Genomic DNA, 20,850 nt, shown 5'->3' on the forward strand with positions numbered 1-20,850 from the left:
GAGAGCCCGGTTTTTGGTGCAGGTGCTTGGGGTGGTTCTGGATGGATCAAAAAATCTAATAACAAATCATTTTCTTCTATTTTTAGTCCATTCCAAACCACCCCTAAGCACCTGCATAGAAATCAGCGCTCTGCCATGATGAAAAGTATGAAACAACCACTTCGGTTAAGTTCGGAAAATCTTCGTGATGAGCTCGGAACGCAACTTTAACAATTAATTAAAAAAAAGTACTGGCTAAAAAACAATTTTATTTAATTAAATGTCATTTTTAGATCATCATCTTTAATTAAAAAAATTATCATGGTGGGTTGCCATTTAAAAAAAAAATTTTTTTTTCTAAAACCCGAAAACTAAAAGAAATTTCGAAAAATGTTATTCTTGATAAATGGTCACATTTTAATTGGACTTTACGCTACACTAATTATTTTTTTCGTAAAGTGCTTAGTTTACGAAAAAAACGATTGGTTCCATACTTTTTATTCACCTGGTATATACAAACACTCAAGTCTTATCTTTCATAGAAAGAGTAGTAATTTTTTGTTGATAACTATACCTAATGAGGCGTAGGCTTCATGAAGCTACATTTTAAGATGGTTAGGAATGCAACCAATTATGCAACAGTGCAAATATTGCCAATTATTAATATTACATTATTTTGTAAATCTTAATGATTTTTTATGTACTTGTAGGCTTCGCTTACTCTAAACTGGCAATAATTACAATAAGTGTACAGTGACGGAATTAACATTTCGGGCAGTATTGTCATTTTCATAATGTAAACTCTAAAACAACTTTTATATTAATAACCTCATTTTTTATTCTTGTCATATGTTTATGTCATTTTGACTTATTTACTTTCAAAAATAGTGATTTGTGGCATAATAATGGGTAGCCAGCAGATCAAAGCGATTTAATTACACTTAGTTTAATTAATAAATTTTCTAAGACAGACAAATTATTTAATAAAAATTACCTATTTTAACAACAACAAAAAGTTTAATTGTCAAATGTCAGTCATGATGACAGTAAAGGGTAGTTTACAGTGAACTTTTTAAAGTGAGAGAAAAATACTGCCCGAAATTCGCTACTGTACCTTTTATTGCCTTTCATAAAGTAAGATTAAATCATACACAAAAATATGGTGTCGAACACTATTTCTTATTTACTAACATTATTATCTTTTAGTGTTCACGTAAAGATTTTTTTGGTCAGTCAGAAATCACACAGCGTTTTATATAAAATTGCAAAATTTAAATATCTACGTGGGTACTACCTGCGCACATGCGCACAAAACTTGCCACAACCACCTGTAAAAATAATGTAAACCTGTTGAACTTTTACGTTTGTTTCGCCACAGAAGTCAATGAACTGTCCAGAAATATGTCTCTGCACGGTTTTCATCCGAGACGTGTTAAAGAAAGCTATACCGAATCGTGAAGAGTGAAGAAAATGTGTTTTTGAATGAGATGAAGTAAAACAACACAATATTAAAAATCCTCTTTTGGAAATCTACATTCTCCAGTCTGTTATCTAATATGTAAATGGAAAATTAGATAGGTAAGCAGTGAAGTATCAGATAAATATTTGAGGTTACGGTGAAAACAATTCCAGATTCACAAAAATGAGCACCAATGAGGAAAAAGTCAACAGAAAAATGCATGAACTCTTTATGCAAGTACTGAAAAACAGAGACCTTTCAAGAGCTGGAGACCTATTTTCCGTCCCAGATGCGATCATTGTCAATGATTTAACCAATGTTGTAAGTATTTATGTAATTAGAAAAATATTGTTTTACAATATTTTACGTGATTTGTTTGTAGCTTAAAGAAATCAACACAATCATATCCCAGCCCGATTATACAAATAATAATAACGACCAAAGTGTGGTAGAAATATGTGTGACTCGAGTGACCTCTTGTATTCGAGAAACTGGAAGTGTGGAACAACACTGCAAAGCCCTTGTCACCCTTCTGGAGTCTTGTTTGCACCATAACCTCCAACTTACGTCCAGGGATGAGGATCCGCCCCATGCAAAAATTTCCAGTGATATTATCTCCTGTATATTCTTAGTAAGACTTTATTTAAACTTAAACCATTTTTCTTCATGTATATTTTTACAGAATTATAGTAAAAAGTCTGTGATGCAACGTGCCTTACCTGTAGCTGTAAAATTCTTACATAAGGGCAATAAGGAATTATCCCGGAATATGGCTTCATATTTATCTCTAGCAGCAATAGAACATGCATCTTTATTAACACCACATGTACAACCAATTATGGATTCGATCATTTCAGGTGAATTTTATCTAGTTTTGACTGTTATTATAGTTAAAATGTAAAGTTTTCTCTTAACTTTCACACAAGTTATGAATAATGTATTTTGATCAGTGGTGCAATTACAACGCGTCTTGAACACTATTTTTAGGCAAAATTTGGAATAATGAAATGTAAAACTTACCTGAAAGAGACAAGATTGTGGCACAACACCTAATTTAATTGAGAGATATCAAAATTTTTGTTTTTTATTTGCAAAATATTTGCCACTTGATTATTTCAAATTACTATAATGCAATTGGGCATGTGTAAGGTCTGAAAACCGATTTATTCCCTAAAATTGGCATTTATGTCTCTCAAATTAAGAAATTATAGTTATAGAAAACACTATTTTTCGACTTTTCAAACATTTGTTTTTTTTTTTGCACATATGCAATAATCAAGTAGATAATTACAAAAATTAATGCAAATAAATTAAAAAAGTATAGTTAGTTAAAAAGTTAAGTATTTTAACTTTTAACGGCTTTAGGTTGAAGTTTTATTACAGAATATATACACGAAATATTTATTTTTGTCATTGTTTTTACACCCAGTCAAGGTCATGTTACTTACACTAATTACAATTACACTTCTACTCTTAATGACATAATCTATTAGTTTTTAAATATTAAAAAGTTTTATTTAAAGGAAAAGTGTTGTAGCTAACTCGTTTGCCTTAGTAAAAAATCTTAGTAAGCAGTGTCAATTTTAATTGCTTAAAAAATGAATACAAAAAGTAATAAGAAGCCTAAAGAAAAGGTTCGTATCACAATGGAACATTTACTAGCCTCTGTCAGGGGGCGCTTCCATATTAATGTTATTACTTTATTTGTTAATCGAAACTAGTATAATACACGAAAGTTTTTATTTTATTAAGCAATATAGTAAATCGATTATAATTTTATGTTTATTTTTTGAAAACTGAAAAGTTCCAACAATATTGAAAAAAATACCATTTTGAAAAGTATTATATTGTGTATTTGTTGTTAAAATTATAGCAAATAGGTAACTTTGAATCTTTCTACGATGTGAGCAAAGCATACATACATATAATCGTTTTCATATTAATGTGCATCGAAGTAGTCGTTGAAAGGGATCATTTTAAGGTGGCAACCATGCGAAAATTCAAACAATCCCAACCTCAATCTTCCTTAAAAATTATTTTCTCAAATAAATGTGTACCCCAGTCTTTGAGGTAGCAAAAATAATTAAAATTGACAATAGGGTGGAAAAAATAAAGATTTTTGTCATTATTGATGTGATTAAATTTGTTCTGAATGACATTAATGACACTTTTTGTGTGAATCGGCCTCTAATTTAAAGAAGCATTTAGAATTCTACAACCTACTTGATGCACATTAATATGAAAAAGAGTATATACGGTAAATGTAAAGTATGGAACTAAGCGTTTTTTTTTTTGTAAACTATCTACTTTACGAAAAAAATAATTAGTGCAGAGTAAAGGAAAATTAAAATATGATTGTTTTTCAAGAATACATTTTTTGACCACTTTGGATAAGTTCGGAAAATTTTTGTGATGAGCTCGGAACGCAACTTTAAGAATTTATTTAAAAAAAACTACTGGTTCAAAATATTTTTTTTAATTATAAGTCATTTTTAGATCATAGTCTTTAAATAAAAAAAATTGTAACAGTAGGTTGCCATTAAATTTTTTTTTGCAAAGTTCAAAAACTAAAAGGAATTTCGGAAAATGTTTGGTTCCATACTTTTTATTCACCGTGTATATTAAAAGTTATGAGAAATTTTATTCGAAACTTCATCGTCATTTTACTAGCAATGCTATCTTTGGTGATGATGTCAGAGCTTAGCATCAAAAACTGGAGACAGATCCTTATCAGTTACATACTCTAATAAGAGGAGTACCTTTACCACATTTTAAGGTCATTGCGTAACAACAAAAAAAAGTTATTATTATTCTTATGTCTCGTTTCATTCAATTATGGAATGCGGAAGAGTGTGACTTGGTTTACTAAAAACTCAAGTTTTATGCAAAGCTTTTCTGGCGCCACTTTTGGAAAATAAATCTTTTTGTATTTAAATATTATAGCAAACACTCAAACATCTAATTAGCAAAATTTATTTAAATATTCAAAGTTCAATAATTTTTCACAAAAAATTGGCCTGCTTGTGAGTAGAATTTTTATGTTTTTGTAAGTGATCTAGTTGGGAGCATAGATGATCTTTATTCTAGTACAAATTTTCGTTTTTAGGCAATTATCCACTGTGCAGAGTCCTTCCCAACATTTACGAAGTATCCCCCGAACCATTCCAAGGCCATGCAATGGCTTTAGTGTCTCTTCTTCCACATTGTGATAATCAGGAGAAACTGGCACTCTTACATCTATTTTCTTTAATCGCCAAGGATAATCCTTCGGTAAACAAATTTTTTTCAACGTATTGTTGCTCAATCTTCCACATTTGAGAAAATTGAAAAAGCACTATTTAGGGACGATAAAGAGATTGTTTATCTACATACGAGTGGACTTATGTCACGAATAAATAAACAATCTTTATCGTCGTGAAATACAACATTTTTTTCAATAGCAAGACTTCAAGTTTAAGAGAAAAAAATTATATTTCAAAGAAAATGACAATTTTTGGCACAAAAATTGCAATTGTGTTGCTCCGTTACCATTGGTTACTAAAACATTTCATCTACCCTTGCTGTTAAAGTGTTACTTTATGTACCCTTGCGGTTAAAGTGCTGTTTTATCTACTCAAAAGAGTTGTTAAAGAAATAGCATCTACTACTATAAAAAAATATTTTATTCAATCCTCTATGTTAAAATTGAATTTTATCTACCCTTTTCTTCATGTTAAAATGAAATTTTATCGTGTAGATGATAAAATTGTTGCATATCTGCGGTTTTTAGTTGACATCTTTGACATTCATTGTTGAATTTTACTTTGACATTTATAAATATCGACCAAATTGACTACAAAATTAGTGAGGATTGAATAAAATTTTATATTGTACAAGACGATAAAATTTTCATTATCTTTTCGAGCATTTTAGCATCTCGGCTGACGCCTCAACGTTAAATTGCTGTCAAAGATAAAATTCAATTTTATCGTCTTGTATAATAAATAACTATAAATTAAACATTAAAAAATATAAAAATAAACATTAGAAAAAGTATAGTATTAAACTCGTGAGAATGGACTATTTCCACTCAGATGAATAACTACACTTGTCTTCGGCTCGTATCGTTAATTTCATCTTCGTGGAAAGGGTCAACTTTATCAGTCGTTAAATACAGAGTGGAATTTTTAACTGGAAAAAAAGTTATACAGGGTTATTCATAAATATGAAGCAATATTTGAACCTCAAAAATGACCTATAAAATGATGTTAATTTAAATAATAACTCGTGTCCTATCTCTACTGATAAGAATTTTACAGCCCTCGGAATGTGGGTATGGAAATTTGATTTTTTTGTAATAACTTTGAAACTATTTAACCAAATATTATAAAATTTGGAACATTTCCTTGTGACAACATACCCTTTGAACTGGTAATCACGAAAACCGGATACATCCACTCAATTTCCGGTTCCAGCAGTTGCAGGTTATATTTTCTGTGTTTTTCCATTTTTTTTGCTCTCTTAACACCAATTTTTTATCGCCCAAATCGATAGAGTAATCAATTTCGATTAAAAAACGCATAACCTTTTATACCACTAAAATGGACCGTTTTAAAGATATTTTAATTTAAAGTGAGTACTGCACAACGCTGAAAATGAAAAATATGAATTTTGAATAAATGGTATCCACGGCAACCAATGACCATGGTCCCATAAATCCCTGCCAGGCATCTGTTAACTTTGACAATAAATTTTTGTGAATTTTTTATGAATTAAATGCTACGAGATCCATTTGGATTTATTCTAGGTTATGTTTGGAATTTGAGGTAAACTCTTTTATTAAATATTTTCGATTAATTGTCTAATAATCGTCCAATGTCAAAGTTGACAGATGCCTGACAGCCATTAGTGAGACCATGGTCATTTGTTACCGTGGATATTACTCACTCAAAATTCATACTTTTTGCTTTCAGTGTTGTGCAGTCCTCAGTTTAAATTAAAATATCTTTGAAACGGTCCATTTTAGGAGTATTAAAGGTTATGCGTTTTTTATTCGAAATTGGTTACTCTATCGATTTGGGCAATAAAAAATTGGTGTTAAGAGAGCAAAAAAATGGAAAAACATAGAAAATGTGACCTGCAACTGCTGGAACCGGAAATTGAGTGGATGTATCCGGTTTTCGTGATTACCAGTTCAAAGGGTATGTTGTCACAAGGAAATGTTCCAAATTTTATAATATTTGGTTAAATAGTTTCAAAGTTATTACAAAAAAATCAAATTTCCATACCCACATTCCGAGGGCTGTAAAATTCTTATCAGTAGAGATAGGACACGAGTTATTATTTAAATTAACATCATTTTATAGGTAATTTTTGAGGTTCAAATATTGCTTCATATTTATGAATAACCCTGTATGTGTCTGTGCATTTTAGAAAGCAGATAAACAAAAACCAAATGTTCAAATGATGAGCAAGGAAAAATGAAAATCGACCTGTTCAAAAATCGCTTATATCCAAATTATGAATTTTATTATTCCAGTTAAAAATTCCACTCTATATACAGGGCGATTCGGATAAGATAATGAGCCTGACGATCTGGCGATGCAACTCAAAAAACAAATTTCATTTACGTTTTGATCTAATTTTAATTACGATTTGCATTTGCAATCCAAGTTGTCTTATGTTGCTCTGATAGTGCTTTGACAAGCAATTTATGATTTATAAAAAAACTGTTTGCCTACCTTTAATGTTTCATTGTTTCATACATTATGTATTGGGTTTACACCCAAAAAGACTTCTCTATCATTCCGCGAGAACTGAATGGCAGTAATAATCGTTTTCTGCACTAATGTCAGATTGACACAAGATGATAACTTGGATTCCTAATCCTAATTGAAATTGGATCAAAGACGTAAATGTAATTTGTTTTTTGGGTTGCATCGCCAGATCCTCATTATCTTATCTGAATCGCCCTGTATTATTTTTCTACAGTGCGATCACAAAGTCTTTCTTTCAAGTCGGCATACTAGTTGAGGACGTAGATCACCTATCAGTTCGTATGTCAACTACATGTCAAAAAAATTATTTTATAAAAATTAATATTGATGTAAGTAAATTGAATTACTGGATGAAATGTCTTAAAACACTCTAAAATGACATGTAATTGGTGTTTATTCATACAAATGGTTTACCACGATTTGCTGTTACAGTTTACATAAAAATTATTTTGACATTTCTTATATGTCGTGACATTTTATCTTCCGCAGACACACGTTTTAAACGTCTAGGGTTGCTTGATAGTCTGACTTTTTGATTGCACTGTTTTTTTTTAAATACTAACAATTTTTTAGTTATTGGAAGCTAGCGTGCCCCAACTTTGTGAATATCTCAGTAGTTCAGTCACCGCTTCACCAACCTTGCAAATATTCCTCCATATGGCTGAGAAGAAGCCGGCGTTGTTAGTAGATCACATCAATGCAATGAAACAATCAGCGGAAAGACATCCACAGACTGTTTGTCTAGCAGCTCAGATTATCGGAGCTGTAGGAAAATTAAGTAAAGTAGGTGGTTGAAAATTTGAATCGGAAATTTTAGGTAAAATTATTTGATTGTAGGATAAGGCCCAAGATGCTTTAAATTTTGTACTTGAATATTTACCAAAAGCCGACCGAGGTTCCCAAAGTACGTTATTAAGAGAGGCTACATTGTTGTGTAGTTCTTATCCTGTCTTATTTACTGATAAGGTTTTGGCTGGAGTAAGACAAAGACACCACACCAGGTATAATACTCATCTCGTTTAAATGTGTTAAAGCTTAAGTAAAATTAGTAGCAGTAACCAAATTAATTGCAACAACAACAACACCCAAAACCAAGTAACATCAGGTGGTGTTACAATTGTTAAAGTTGGTGGTATTCAGCAAAACGCACCTGTGCAACAAGGGGGTTACACTCGGAGAGCTAAATTAGGTGATTCGAGGAGTACTGGGAGATTGCATACTGCTCAAACGACAAGCACTCATCGCAGCATGACGAAACTAAACATTCCAGGTAATTTTATACCGAGTGACTGTAAATGACTGTGATTTTTTGTTGGCTGAAATTTTAATTTGGTAACTGTGACAAGAACAGGCACTGGCGTAGCCGTTACCTGAAACAATCTAAAATTACAGACTGGAATTCAATGTTGCCAATAGATTTTTTTGTTACAATTATTTACAGTCACTTTATATTATTTTTAAATGACATTATTAAAAATTTGTTACAGGAGGCTCGATTGGTGGTCTTCACAAAAGCATGACACGATTGAGTTCGTCCCAACAAATCAATGCAATACCACAACCGCCCAGTAATGTAACAGTAACAAACAAGTATATCAACAATAACACGAAAATATCGAGTGGAGGAGTGACGGTAACCACAATTTCACCGCCAAGGATGCAAAGGCCGCACAGTCAGGGACCTTTGACTCTAAATACGAATCAAAACAGTCAAGTAAGAGGAATTTCAGCCCTTTAGAAGTTTTTTTTAATCAGTATTGAAAGAAATCCATCAGAATTTGTATCAGAAAAAAATCTAGATCTGATTTAAATATTTTATTATTTTTAAACCACGCAATTCAGAAATATTTTAAATCAATTTTCTTATGTAGAATGAACCAAGAAAACGTAAATTGTAAAAATTAAGCCGCTCAAGTTGAAATAAACACTAAAAAATAATAATTAATTTCATCTTAAATGATTTTCACATGTCTGTATCTGTAAAGAAAATTTAACCTCAAATATCTGTACGATGAAGCAACGACCACCAGGATTTACATACTATTTTATTCACAAACATCCTCATTAAAAAAAAACAGAAAGGCAATAAAGAATTTGTCAAATTTTCAAAAACATGATATACAACAATTCAGATTGGGAAGTGGCCATTTCTCAACCTAAGCCTGATAATTCATATCAATTGTTAAACGAAGTTGAAATGTTTTACTTTCTAACTGCATCACATGCAAAGTAATTTGATTATTACTTTATGATTGTGAATAAAATAGTTTGTTCTAATTTTTAAAATAAGAGAAGCACTTTGATAATGTTAATAACATTTTGATTTAGAGTGAACCAAGGGACATGAATCTGGAAAATTTCCGTACAAACTAAACCGTTCCGAAATCTGGAAAAGTCCCAAAGACTAAAGTTTTGTTAAAAAAAATTTCAAATAAACAAAATTTCTAATTTATCAATCATACATTTTAGATATGTGGAAAATGTTTCGTCTTACGTGAAATGAACTGTGAACTTGGAATTTGTATGTTCCTAAAAAATTAAAACGTCTCGGAGTAATCCGATAAAGTCCGAACTATCTTCGTAGAGTCGTGAAAATTTTTTAATAAACGCTAAAAAATTGTGACAAACGTAGTTTTAAGCGGACTGATTTCATAATCAATTTTGATTTGAACGAGTTTAAAATTATTATTTGATATCAGGTTTTACGATTAAATTAATCTAATAGTTTCATTTTTTATATGTATATGGAATCTGAATTTGTGAGAATTTTCCGGAAAAACAAAGCCGTTCCGGCGTATTCAGATAAAATTTTACAAATATGTATAAAATTGTCATTTTCATAATGTAAACTCTAAGACAACCTTTACATTAATAACCTCATTTTTTACTCTTGTCATGTTTATGTCATTTGACTTCTTTATTTCAAAAATAGTGATTTCGTGGCATAATAACGGGTAGGCAGCAGATCAAAGCGATGATTTAATTACACTTAGTTCAATTAATAAATTTCCTAAAACCGACAAATTGTTTAATTAACAATTTTAACAACAACAAAAATAAGTTTAATTGTCAAATATCAGTCATAGTGACTGTAAAAGGTAGTTTACAGTGAACTTTTTAAAGTTCCAGAAAAATACTGCCCGAAATTTTAATTCCGCAACTGTACTTAAGAGCTAAAAATAAAATAAAAAATGATAACTTCTAATGAATTGATTTAAATAATTTCGTTTTATTCAAATTGTAGCAATTTTCTTATAATTCGGAAATGACGAATAAATATAGTCGTTTTCATGGCCAATAATACTATTGAACCCTAGGTGATATTTTTCGAAAACTTTTATATAAATTTACCTATGTTGCTAATAGATTTTTACTTCTCTTATCGCATACATACTAAATTATTGTCGTAAGGATGTTTTCCAAATAAGTAGGATAAGGAAAGTCGTGTGATGTTTACACCAGATTTTTTTTTGTTACAATCTTTTACAGTCACTTGTTATTTATATTGTAAAATGAATGTTGAATTTTTTTTGCTTACAGGTAACTGTTACACCACTACAAATTACATCACCACAAAGTTCAAACGCCGTCACAGTCAGTTCCGTATATACAGGCCCTATTTCCAGTGGACAAGTGTCCGTTTTGACTAGTAATTCCAACAGTGCAGTCACTCAGACTATTCCCGTGGGTTCAAACACTGTCTTAGATTCGTCAAGTTCGCAGCTAACGCCTATAACTTCAACTATGGGCAGCGGTAAGATTTTCGGATCAAAGTGTCCTTTGACTTTGTATTTAAGTTGGCAATACTAAAAAACATCGAGTACCTAATCAAAAAAAATTGTTTAAGTTGGCAATACATCCGAATAAATAGAAACACAACATAGAATCTTGTCAATATTTGTCAAGCAAAATCGTTACTAGCTGCAGATAATTCTCTCTTAATTCTGTTACCAATTCAAAATATTATCATCAACCGGGTTGCCAACTTAATTTCAGTCACAGGCACGTTGGCAACAAATTTGAAATCTTAATTTTGGCCACATTTTATAGTCAATTATCATTTGTTTTTTGGGCCCCCCCGGCCGCTGACAACACCTGAAACAATCTGATATCTAGACTATTTCAGTGTTGCCAATATATTTTTTGTCAGAATTATTTACCGACACTTGGTACAGGTTTGTCAATATTTTAGGTAACGTGAGTGTTACCAACCCCGTGACTGTAATATCCCGTCGAGTGAATAACACAAGTGTGACTTTATTAAATACAAACCAGAATTCTTTGGCCAATCAGAGAATGAGCGTCTTTGAACCTTATCCAATGAGAGATACAATCCAACACTTTTGTGAAAAACATTTAGACAAGATTAAGGCTTATATGGATAAGGTTTCGATAAGAATACCTTCTCCGGCGAAATGTACAATTGAAGAAAAACGCCAAAAGAAATCTGCAAAGTTGCATTTTGCTTGTCAAGGTGGTGGTCAACATTGTTTGTATTCCAAAACCTACTTTACGATGCGAACGCGAAATCCAAGGATATGGATTCATCTCATGTTTATTTCGCTTCAGGTTAGTGTTTAGAATTTTATACAGGTCTGTTTTGACTAATTTGTTTTTGTTTTAGGCGCGTCATGCGCACGCTTTGAGCTCCCGAGATGCTCAAGTCGCCAGTTTGAAGCATTGTTGGGATATGTTAAAATGCGAAAATAAATCGTTTTTAACGGTTGTCACGAGCGCTTTTCCTTGTCCTAAAGATCAAGAGACTCTTATCAATGAACTGAGACATTCCGGTTATTTCGATGTGTTCCAAATATGCCCTACGAACGTGGGAGGTTCGGCAGATCAGCTTGATGGCGGGTCTTTCAAGTGGGGATGTTTCCTGTGTGCGCATCCTGAGCGAGCTGTAGGTTTCCTGAGAGGTACGAGTTCACATATTTTTTACTATTTAATCAACATTAATTAGACATTTCAAAAAGTTTAAGAGGTAGGTAAAATTACCACCAAATTTATTAGTTTTAAACAGATGAAATAAATTTTATTCTTGTTCAAAATATCTCGTAAAATTTGACTAAAACCTGAAGCCACTTCCATCAAATTTTATTAAAATAAGGCAGTAAAAGCGATTAAATGGAAAAATTAGTCAAAGATAAATGTATTTTAGAAACGTTATAAATGAGTTTTCGGGAGGAAACCGAATCTGTAAAATTTTTTTGGAAAAAAATAAATCAATCCAGAGTAGTCCGGATTCCTGTTTCGTCGAAAATTTTTCAAATAAATGCTAAAAAAATTGAACAATACACAATTTCAATTGCATTGATTTAAATAATGCTGCTTCATGGGTGTTTTTACAGTTTTTCTTATAATTTTGAAATTACGGTTAAATAGGTTTCAACGGCCTGAAATACTAAGATTAAACAATATAAAAATTAGGTAATTTATGGTCCAAAAATAACATTTTTCTCCCAATTTTAAATTCTTTATCATCGGGTACCGGTTTTGGCCAATTTGGCCTTCATCAGCCCTACCTACAAAAAAATATTATTACATAGTTAGATCACACTCTACTAACTTACGTCAAATTTCATATTAAAATACAAACTTTACCATTACACATCAAATTACATATAAAATTAAAATTTAAAACAATTAAAATCAATTAAAACTACCATATCTGTTTATTATTTGTTTTTAATTTCAATTTTATATGTAATTTGATGTGTAATGGTAAAGTTTGTAAAGTATTATAATGTGAAATTTTCTTGACGTAAGTTAGTAGAGTGTGATCGAACTATGTAATAATAATTTTTTGTAGGTAGGGCTGATGAAGGCCAAATTAGCCGAAACCGGTATTCGATAATAAATAATTTAAAATTGGGAGAAAATTTTTATTTTTAGACCATAAATTACCTAATGAAATAACCCCAAATGGAGGTAACTACATAACTTAATATAAAAATTTGTATCTGTACAAATCCTTTTTTTGTGGAAAATTGGTCAAGAATTGTAATAAATCTGTAATAACATTGATTAGGATAAATAATTTCAGAGAAATTCGTCAAAATTTTTCTTGTAAAAATCTGCAACTGTACAAATATTTCCAATTTTTAAACCACACATTTTCGAGAGATGGCAAAAGACTTTTTTATATAAAATGACCCGAAAAATCCAAATTTGATTTTCCGGAAAAATTAAACCATCGATAAGTAATCCGATAAAGGGGGGACTCTCGGGTTTTTTAAAAGCTTTTTAATAAACGCTAAAAAAATTTGATACCCAGTTTTAAGTAGACTCATTTGATAATCCGTTTTTATCCGAATTTTACCGATTTATCTATAATTTTGAGATTATGGTTTTAATATTGTTTAATATTGTTAGTTTCAACGGTCCGAAAAACACGATAAAATAATTTAAAAATTTGTAAATTTTATATAAAAATCACTTTCTTGTTGAATGTTAGCCAAAGATTACGAATCTGTAAAATACAGACTAGGATAAATAGTTTCGAAGAAATTGGTAAACTTTCTCCCGGAAAAATACGGAGCTATAAAAAGATTTTCTAACCTGGTAAATGACTTTTCTTTTGTAAAATGTGCAGAGGAATCTAAATTTTCGAGAATCCTCCTTTAAAACTAAGCTGGGATCAGGTAAATTTATCAAATTAGCGTTTATTTACTTTAAATAGCTAGTCTCAAGTAAATTAATTTAAATAATACCGTTTTATCTAAATTGTATCTATTTTTCTGAGCATTTTTCGGATACCTTCATTTTATTGAAAAATTCACAGTTTTACGTAGATTGACTTTAAACGGTTTTATCTGGATTTTGATGATTTTTCTTATAATTTAGAAATTCCGGCTAGATAATCAAGTTTCCACGACTTGAAATTTGGTTGAGTAAATTAAATATTTTAAATGCAAATTCTGTGTAAAAATCGCCTTTTTGTAAAAAAAAATGGGGTAAATACAGGCTGTTCCGTTTTTATTGTTACAAATTTAATCTACTATCGTAGAATATTCAATTTTATGACAAAAGTTTCCTATGAATATGTATCGCAAAATACTATGCAAGGAAGTTCCATAGTTCCCGAGAAATACGACAAAGTTCCTTTCGGAAAAATGCAGATCTGTAATATTTTTAAGCATTATTAAATTGAAATGTACGTTATTGGTTATTTTTTTATTTGTAATCATTAAAACGATTTTTTTTCGTTTTCGTGGATAGTCCTGTTTTCCAATTTTTTTGGAAATAATAAAAATATTTCACAAAAATCAGATATTACGAGTTTAAAGAGTGACTTAATTTGAAAAACAGGAGACACACAACCGGTGATCGAAGGCCAACTAAAGGAGAAAAAAGGTCGCTGGAGGCTCTTCCGCCGTTGGAGGACGCGTTACTTTACTTTGTCTGGTGCTCACTTGTCTTGTAAAGGATCGGTAAGTTCGAAACCTGTGACATTTTTCCTTTTTTTAAACTAATTGTTAAAGAGTGGTGGAGAATCCATTGACGTTAATCAAATCCGGTCAGTGAAAGTGTCTCGAGGGGCGAGGAACATACCTAAAGCATTTGAAATATTCACAGGAAATCAAACCCTGATTTTGAAGCCTAAAGATGGCAAGAATGCCGAAGAGTGGGTCCAGTGTTTGAGTATAGTCGTTGCACATTCCCACGCTAAAGAGCTACCAGGCAAAAGCAATTCATTACCCGCAAGGGGTATCAGTTCTAGTCGTACTGTTATATAAATATTTATTTTTCACAAAACTGTAAATTACAAAAAGGTAACTGAAGATATTTGGTGCTAAGGTCCAAAATTTGGGTACTGAATTGAAATACAACGCTCTCTGTGATAAAAGTTAGCATCAGGAAATTTTCGACTGATTTTATCACTGCTGATCAGTACTCAGATTTTTATAAACAAATCGTAGATTTACACTTATAATATATTAATATTTTTTTGATGACTGTATCAAATTTTGTACTTAATTTTTATATCATTATTTTGTAATTTATAGCCATTGTTTTTATATTTTTGTTTTGTTTTTATTTCATTTGCCACGAAGAATTTTCACACAAATGGAAAATTCCTTGGCACGTTTAACACATTACATTCCATTAATTTTTTTATGACAAAGCATAGTCAGCCCCATTCTGACTTTGCCAAGTATATATTTTATTATATCCTGTTATACAATAATAAATACATTATTTTACAATACGTGTCTTGTACCTATTTCATTTGATAGATATTTTTTCTGTAAGTCTTTTAAAACATCCCAAAAGATCAGACATAAAGCACTGTGTGGAGCCAGTCTCATATAATTTGCACCAATTCCTTTATACAGACCAGGGATTCCCTCGCACTTGTAAATTTTGATAAAACAGTCTGCTATTCCTTTGTACAGCAGTCCTCGGCCCTGGGCGTCCGTAGCTACAAGAAAGAAAGCATCATAAAAATTTTGGTCCGTAAAGAAGTGCCTTAACGAACTCATTTTATTATTTAATTTCACGTTCAGCATAATATTTCAAAAATGAAAATTTAGCAAAAAGGTTTATTTTGTTATGCTTTGATTGAGCTTTAACTTTAAAAATTAACAATTTTGTAGCGTACATAAAGATTTGTTTACATTATTTTTGAAAAATAAGAAATTAATCCAAGATTTTACCAAGAAGTATCGAGTGATCAAGAAAGACTGTTAGGGTTGGCAATACTGAACTTCACTTTTAATTGGTATAACTGAAGTAATTTTAGTAATACCGAATAAGACTTTAACAGTTAAAATTAACCTGCGACTTTGAAATTAGGTTGGCAATAATGAATATTGTAAACACCGAATAAGATTTGTTAATAAAAAAAATATTGGCCACACTGAACTAATGGTGATAAGGTTGTTTCAGACTTTACCGACCACTCCTCGCATATAAATGACAAGTAACTATGTCAATATATCACTTCACTCTTCGTGCCATTATTTTAATCGCATCAATGGCAACGTTGCAACTATGTTTTTTGGAGTGAAATATTTCAAAGACATCTGATTTGTATGTAAAAGAAGAATCTGTATAACAACTGGAACCTACTGACAAGATTAGAGCCAAAATACTCCACTACTTCATACAGAAAAAAACATTATAAAGTGTAAAGGGGAACATGGAAAAAATGTTAAAAAAATTTTATCTATAAAAATTTAAAAGATATGAGAGTTTAAATTTTGCACTTTGACTCTATTCATTTCTGTTAAAAAAATAATTTTCCAAGTTTTTTTTGCTACAAACAAGGAAGCTGTATCCTAAATTATAACTCTGTTTAATGTTATTTGTGACTTTTATTGGCAAAATTTTTGTACCTTTACTAAATAATTGTAAAAAAACATGTACAAGATCATCAGTATCATTAAACAGACATAAAAAATATCAAATGTCAAAAAATAAATGAATAATTTTTTGACAGATAGAATTTTTTAAACATTTTTTCCATGTTCCTGGTATCTTATCTAACTTGAAATTTTTCTCTGGGGTGCGAGTTCTGGCGCACTCTTTATATCTCGTGCGATATCTATCGCCACTTCTGTCACTTTTCACAAAGTTTTTTCTATATGAAATAGTGGAACCTTCTGGCTCAATACTTGCCATTAGGGTTCAGTCGTAATACAGATTCTTCTTTTACACAGAAATCAAATGTTTCTGACCTATATCACCTTAAAAAACGCAGTTGCGGCATTGCCAATGTAGCACTAAAAAAGTCCCGAGGTAAATTCTGTTGACATTATTTAATGTTGCCGACTTATTTTAAAAGTTTCAAGCGACTTTGACTGGAAATTTAATCGAAGACATAGCGGAAACTTCAACAATCTTGTTACGTTAAGTAAAACCAAATCCGAATGCAGTTTTGCAAATAGTAGAACAAAAAATTCGACTCAAACAGTCAATTTTTTCACCTTAGGTGTGGCTAAAAAAATGTTTTATTTTCTGTAAAATCCAATACCTTGATTGTATAAGCGTATGGAAACAATATCAAACGGTGCAATAACAAGCGTCTGGAAGACTCCCCCTACAATACTGGCGGCAAATGCAGTTAAAAACGTGGAATGTTTAAACACTTCAAACTCTCTCAAAAAATCTTTAGTTTTGGCAAAACTACTAATCTGGGCCGAAGATCCAGCAACAGCTCTCAACATCACAGCATCAGCTCCCCGCCACAACCCTTGAATCTAAAACCATAATCGTCATAACCCTTAATCAACCTCTTTCATATGCAGTCCAAGTCGCCGATAACACCTAAATTTACTTTTTTTTTCAAAAACTAATTTTTCAAATAATACTATTCATTCCTCGTTTTCTTAGTAAATGCATCAATTTTTTTTGGCACATCCGGTGTAGCCGAAAATGCTACCAAATTTAGTTTTTCAAATGGAACACCTATGTTTTTTTGCTCGAAACAATAATAATTGGCATAAAAAATATGGGACACCATTATTTATTACATTTTACTTTACATAATGCACTCAGAAAACAATTTAAATTTTTGAATTTTATTGCAAATTTTGCAACGTAGGCGGATTTTACTTGTTAAGGTATTCATGCAAAAAGCAATATGCTTGGATACTGTTTAATTGTTAATTTGACAAAGCCTAATTTGTCAATAAATCTTATTGAGATCTTTAATAATGGATGATATTAATTAGGACGAATTGGTAGATCAGCTTGAAGTGTTTTTTAAGTGCAATAAAAATAGAGCGGAAGCTGAAGAAAGACAGTATAGAGAAAAATACTCAAATAGTGTTTACCCAAATCGTTGGAAATTTAGTCGAATTGAAAAACAACTGAGACGAATAGGTTCACTTCTTAAAACTAAAAAAGAAAAGAGAAAAGAGAACTCGCTCATTAACTCAAACTAGATTTGTCAAACCAACAATTAAACTGTATCCAAGCATTTTTTTTTTATTTACACCTTTCGTTTAAAATTAAAAATCAGGCTACGCGACCAATTTCCTTATAGAATTCTAAGATTTAAGATATTTGCTAAATGCATTGTGTTACGAAATATGTAATAAATAGTGGTTTACAGTATTTTTCATGTCAATTATTATTGTTTGTAGGAAAAAAAATAGGTGTTCCATTTGAAAAACTAAATTTGGTAGCATTTGCGGCAAACCGGATGTGCTAAAAAAATTTAATACATTTATTAAGAAAGCCAAGAATGAATATTATTGCTTAAATATTTACTTTTTGGAAAAAAGAAGTGTTATCAGCCGGGGCGACTTGGATCGAACACCCTGTATATTACTTACTCCATGTTGTGAATAAATCCTTTTAACGGCATGCACAAGTCCCGCATGTCCATGCTGGTGTCCGACAGCAATTGTATTGGCCGCTTGTGACTGCAGTTGAGTCTTAATTAGAAAAAGAGGACTTCCACAAAACGCCCCCGCAGCCCCCGTCATGGCACTAGCAAGGAAACTCCGGTAAAAGATTGTTTTGCCTTTTTCGTCACAAATGAAGCCTCGATCACTCAACCATTGATAGGAACCTAATCTTACGCTGTTGCGCACGGTGTGCATTATCATCGCTGTGCCTAAGCCCCTTTGAAGTCCCCGGATTCCCTCGGTTTTGGCCACAACATACGCCGCGTGTAAAACGTTCTTGTAATAGACGGTGTGGTGACCACGGGCACGCAATTCACCCTGGAGTTGCATACGGGTTTTTAGCACGTCGAAGGGGTTGCTGAAAATGCTAGCCCCCGCGGCGGCAATTCCCCCAATTGCGAAATCCATTATATAATTTTATGATTAGTTTAGAGTATTATTAACATCAAACACATTTTATATTTTCTTTGCCCTGAAAAAAAAACTAAAATTAAAAAAATTGCGCTGTAGTGTTGGTTGTCTAACCATTTGATTTTGATTTTTGACATAATTGACACAATCAAAAGTGAGGTTATGTTGGTTAAATAAAGCCCTTACGTTTATATTTTATTACAAATTAGAAATGTTTTTCAAGGTAAAATTTATCAACAACTTCTCTTATTTAAATAATGTATTTACGTACATTTGATAAATTATTAATTCAATAAAATGTTTGTCGTTCTCCAAATTTAGCCCCCAGAATTATTTTGCCAACTAAAAATTTAAGTTATTTTTGAAATTCGTTCTAATTTCGTTGTTTTGATTGCAATGAAGTGTCGAAATAAGTAAGTCACGTGAATAGTTTGTAGGTAACAAAACTTATGCACCGTTAAAAATAAATATTTAATAAATTTAAAACTCACCTATAAAATTGTATTTTCTTTGAATTGTGGCATTTCCTCTTCACATACTAATTAATTTGCTACACAATTCGTGTTTAGTTGCGAACATACCACTTTAGCTGAACTTTCCTATTTTTAAATTGGACTACAAAAATATCCAAGTAATACCCAACAAAGTATTTTATGTCTCATGGGTCCAGATAAATGGGGTACAGAGTTCATGTCTGAATTAGTGACTTAGGAAAAATTCATTTTTTTGTCACTGTTAATAAAATTGTGTAACCTTGCATAATAGCACGCAGATAAAATTTTGGCATCATCTACCTAATTATGAAGGTGTTTGTTATCGCAGATAAAATATTGAATTATGGTTAGTTTTTTTAATAATGTGTAATTAACACAAACAGGAATATGCTAAAAAATAAAATTGTAATATAAAAAAATATGTCGGTGGACTGAAAAGACCTTGAAACTAATTATTCAGCAGCAAATCCGGCTGTTATGCAACAGACACAGTGGCGACTGAATCTAATAACTCAGATATAATTCTTGTTTACATTTATTTTATTTTAATTAATTTTATTAAGGATTATTTATATTAAAAAAAAACAAAATATTGATCCTACAACATTTTTTAACAGACTGGAATTTTAAGAAAAAAAAATAAAATTTGGCAACAAATTGTTTGTTTTAAAGTGAACACCTACTGAAAAATATTGAAATTTTAAATTTTGAAAATTAACTAATTAATATAATTATGTAAAATTACGATTTTTATATCACTACGTGATTCTGATAACAACCGTACAATGTACTTTTGTACAAATGTTGATGATAAGGAGATAAACGTGTGCATAATTAATATACTAATTGACCTAAAAATTTATAATATAGGCAGGGTCATAGAGCCTTCTTTAACCCATCTATAACAAAACAGTAAAGTTGATTTTTTTACTACAAATGTGAAGTGTAAAAAAATAACACTATACACAATTTTTTTCTGAAATGGTAATTCTTTAAATTATGTAAAAAAAAATTTAAAATAGCCAACTAACATGCACACTTTACTATCGTGTCAACTTTACGGATGATTTCGGAAAAAAATATTACAAACAAATGTGTTTTTTTTTTTAATAGCATTACTTATATCTATTTTGGTTGATAAGGCAATCTCTAATACTCGGATAAGACACAAAAATTGCCAACACGTAAATTTTTCCACAAAAATTTGTATACATACAGAATATTTCAGAACTCGCGTCCCAGAGAAAAATGCCAAGTAAGATACCACGAAGAAATGTGTAAAAAAAAAACTGTCAAAAAAATTTTGACATTTATTTTTTGACATTTTACATATTTTATGCCTATTTAATGTTATCGATGATTTTGTATATGTTTTTTCGTAATTATTAAGT

At 30.9% G+C, this 20,850-nt stretch overlaps 2 protein-coding genes and 1 long non-coding RNA gene across 5 annotated transcripts; 1 reads left to right on the forward strand and 2 right to left on the reverse strand.

The window, feature by feature from the left end:
• Nucleotides 1–1,264: 1,264 nt before the first annotated feature.
• Nucleotides 1,265–15,406, forward strand: LOC123013640 (protein melted). 3 transcript variants are annotated; one of them, XM_044412332.1, is made up of 14 exons: nt 1,267–1,557; nt 1,612–1,759; nt 1,821–2,069; nt 2,121–2,295; nt 4,545–4,708; nt 7,768–7,977; nt 8,032–8,195; nt 8,244–8,464; nt 8,682–8,908; nt 10,735–10,948; nt 11,387–11,763; nt 11,819–12,113; nt 14,506–14,627; nt 14,679–15,406. In XM_044412332.1, the coding sequence occupies exons 2-14, from the start codon at nt 1,622–1,624 to the stop codon at nt 14,931–14,933; spliced, it is 2,811 nt and encodes a 936-aa protein (XP_044268267.1). In that variant the 5' UTR covers nt 1,267–1,557; nt 1,612–1,621; the 3' UTR covers nt 14,934–15,406. The 3 variants fall into 3 exon arrangements, with proteins under 3 accessions (XP_044268250.1, XP_044268258.1, XP_044268267.1); XM_044412315.1 differs by having other exon boundaries at nt 1,265–1,557; nt 1,821–2,295; XM_044412323.1 differs by having other exon boundaries at nt 1,266–1,557; nt 1,821–2,295; nt 8,247–8,464.
• Nucleotides 1,766–2,516, reverse strand: LOC123013663. The gene is made up of 3 exons (XR_006413277.1): nt 2,459–2,516; nt 2,158–2,407; nt 1,766–2,056 (listed from the first exon to the last, which is right to left on the reverse strand). It is a non-coding gene; the product is annotated as an uncharacterized LOC123013663 (long non-coding RNA).
• LOC123013656 (solute carrier family 25 member 35-like) lies at nt 14,938–20,021 on the reverse strand. Its single transcript, XM_044412345.1, has 4 exons — nt 19,457–20,021; nt 18,480–19,026; nt 17,174–17,399; nt 14,938–15,619 (listed from the first exon to the last, which is right to left on the reverse strand). The coding sequence occupies exons 2-4, from the start codon at nt 18,960–18,962 to the stop codon at nt 15,399–15,401; spliced, it is 930 nt and encodes a 309-aa protein (XP_044268280.1). The 5' UTR covers nt 18,963–19,026; nt 19,457–20,021; the 3' UTR covers nt 14,938–15,398.
• Nucleotides 20,022–20,850: the final 829 nt, after the last annotated feature.

Source organism: Tribolium madens, unplaced genomic scaffold (assembly GCF_015345945.1).
Source record: "Tribolium madens isolate multiple individuals breed KSU strain unplaced genomic scaffold, Tmad_KSU_1.1 Scaffold_19;HRSCAF=116;Tcas5.2_LG9, whole genome shotgun sequence".
Classification (NCBI taxonomy): domain Eukaryota; kingdom Metazoa; phylum Arthropoda; class Insecta; order Coleoptera; family Tenebrionidae; genus Tribolium; species Tribolium madens.

Bases quoted from the DNA above. Each gene is read 5' to 3' on its own strand.
- LOC123013640 (XM_044412315.1), top strand. From the start codon at position 1,622: ATGAGCACCAATGAGGAAAAAGTCAACAGAAAAATGCATGAACTCTTT. The intron at 7,978-8,031 runs GTAGGTGGTTGA...ATTTGATTGTAG, and splicing joins CTGTAGGAAAATTAAGTAAA to GATAAGGCCCAAGATGCTTT. The intron at 8,465-8,681 runs GTAATTTTATAC...AATTTGTTACAG, and splicing joins GACGAAACTAAACATTCCAG to GAGGCTCGATTGGTGGTCTT.
- LOC123013656 (XM_044412345.1), bottom strand. From the start codon at position 18,962: ATGGATTTCGCAATTGGGGGAATTGCCGCCGCGGGGGCTAGCATTTTC. The intron at 17,400-18,479 runs GTAAGTAATATA...TTATGGTTTTAG, and splicing joins GGATTTATTCACAACATGGA to ATTCAAGGGTTGTGGCGGGG. The intron at 15,620-17,173 runs GTATTGGATTTT...TCTTTCTTGTAG, and splicing joins CATACGCTTATACAATCAAG to CTACGGACGCCCAGGGCCGA.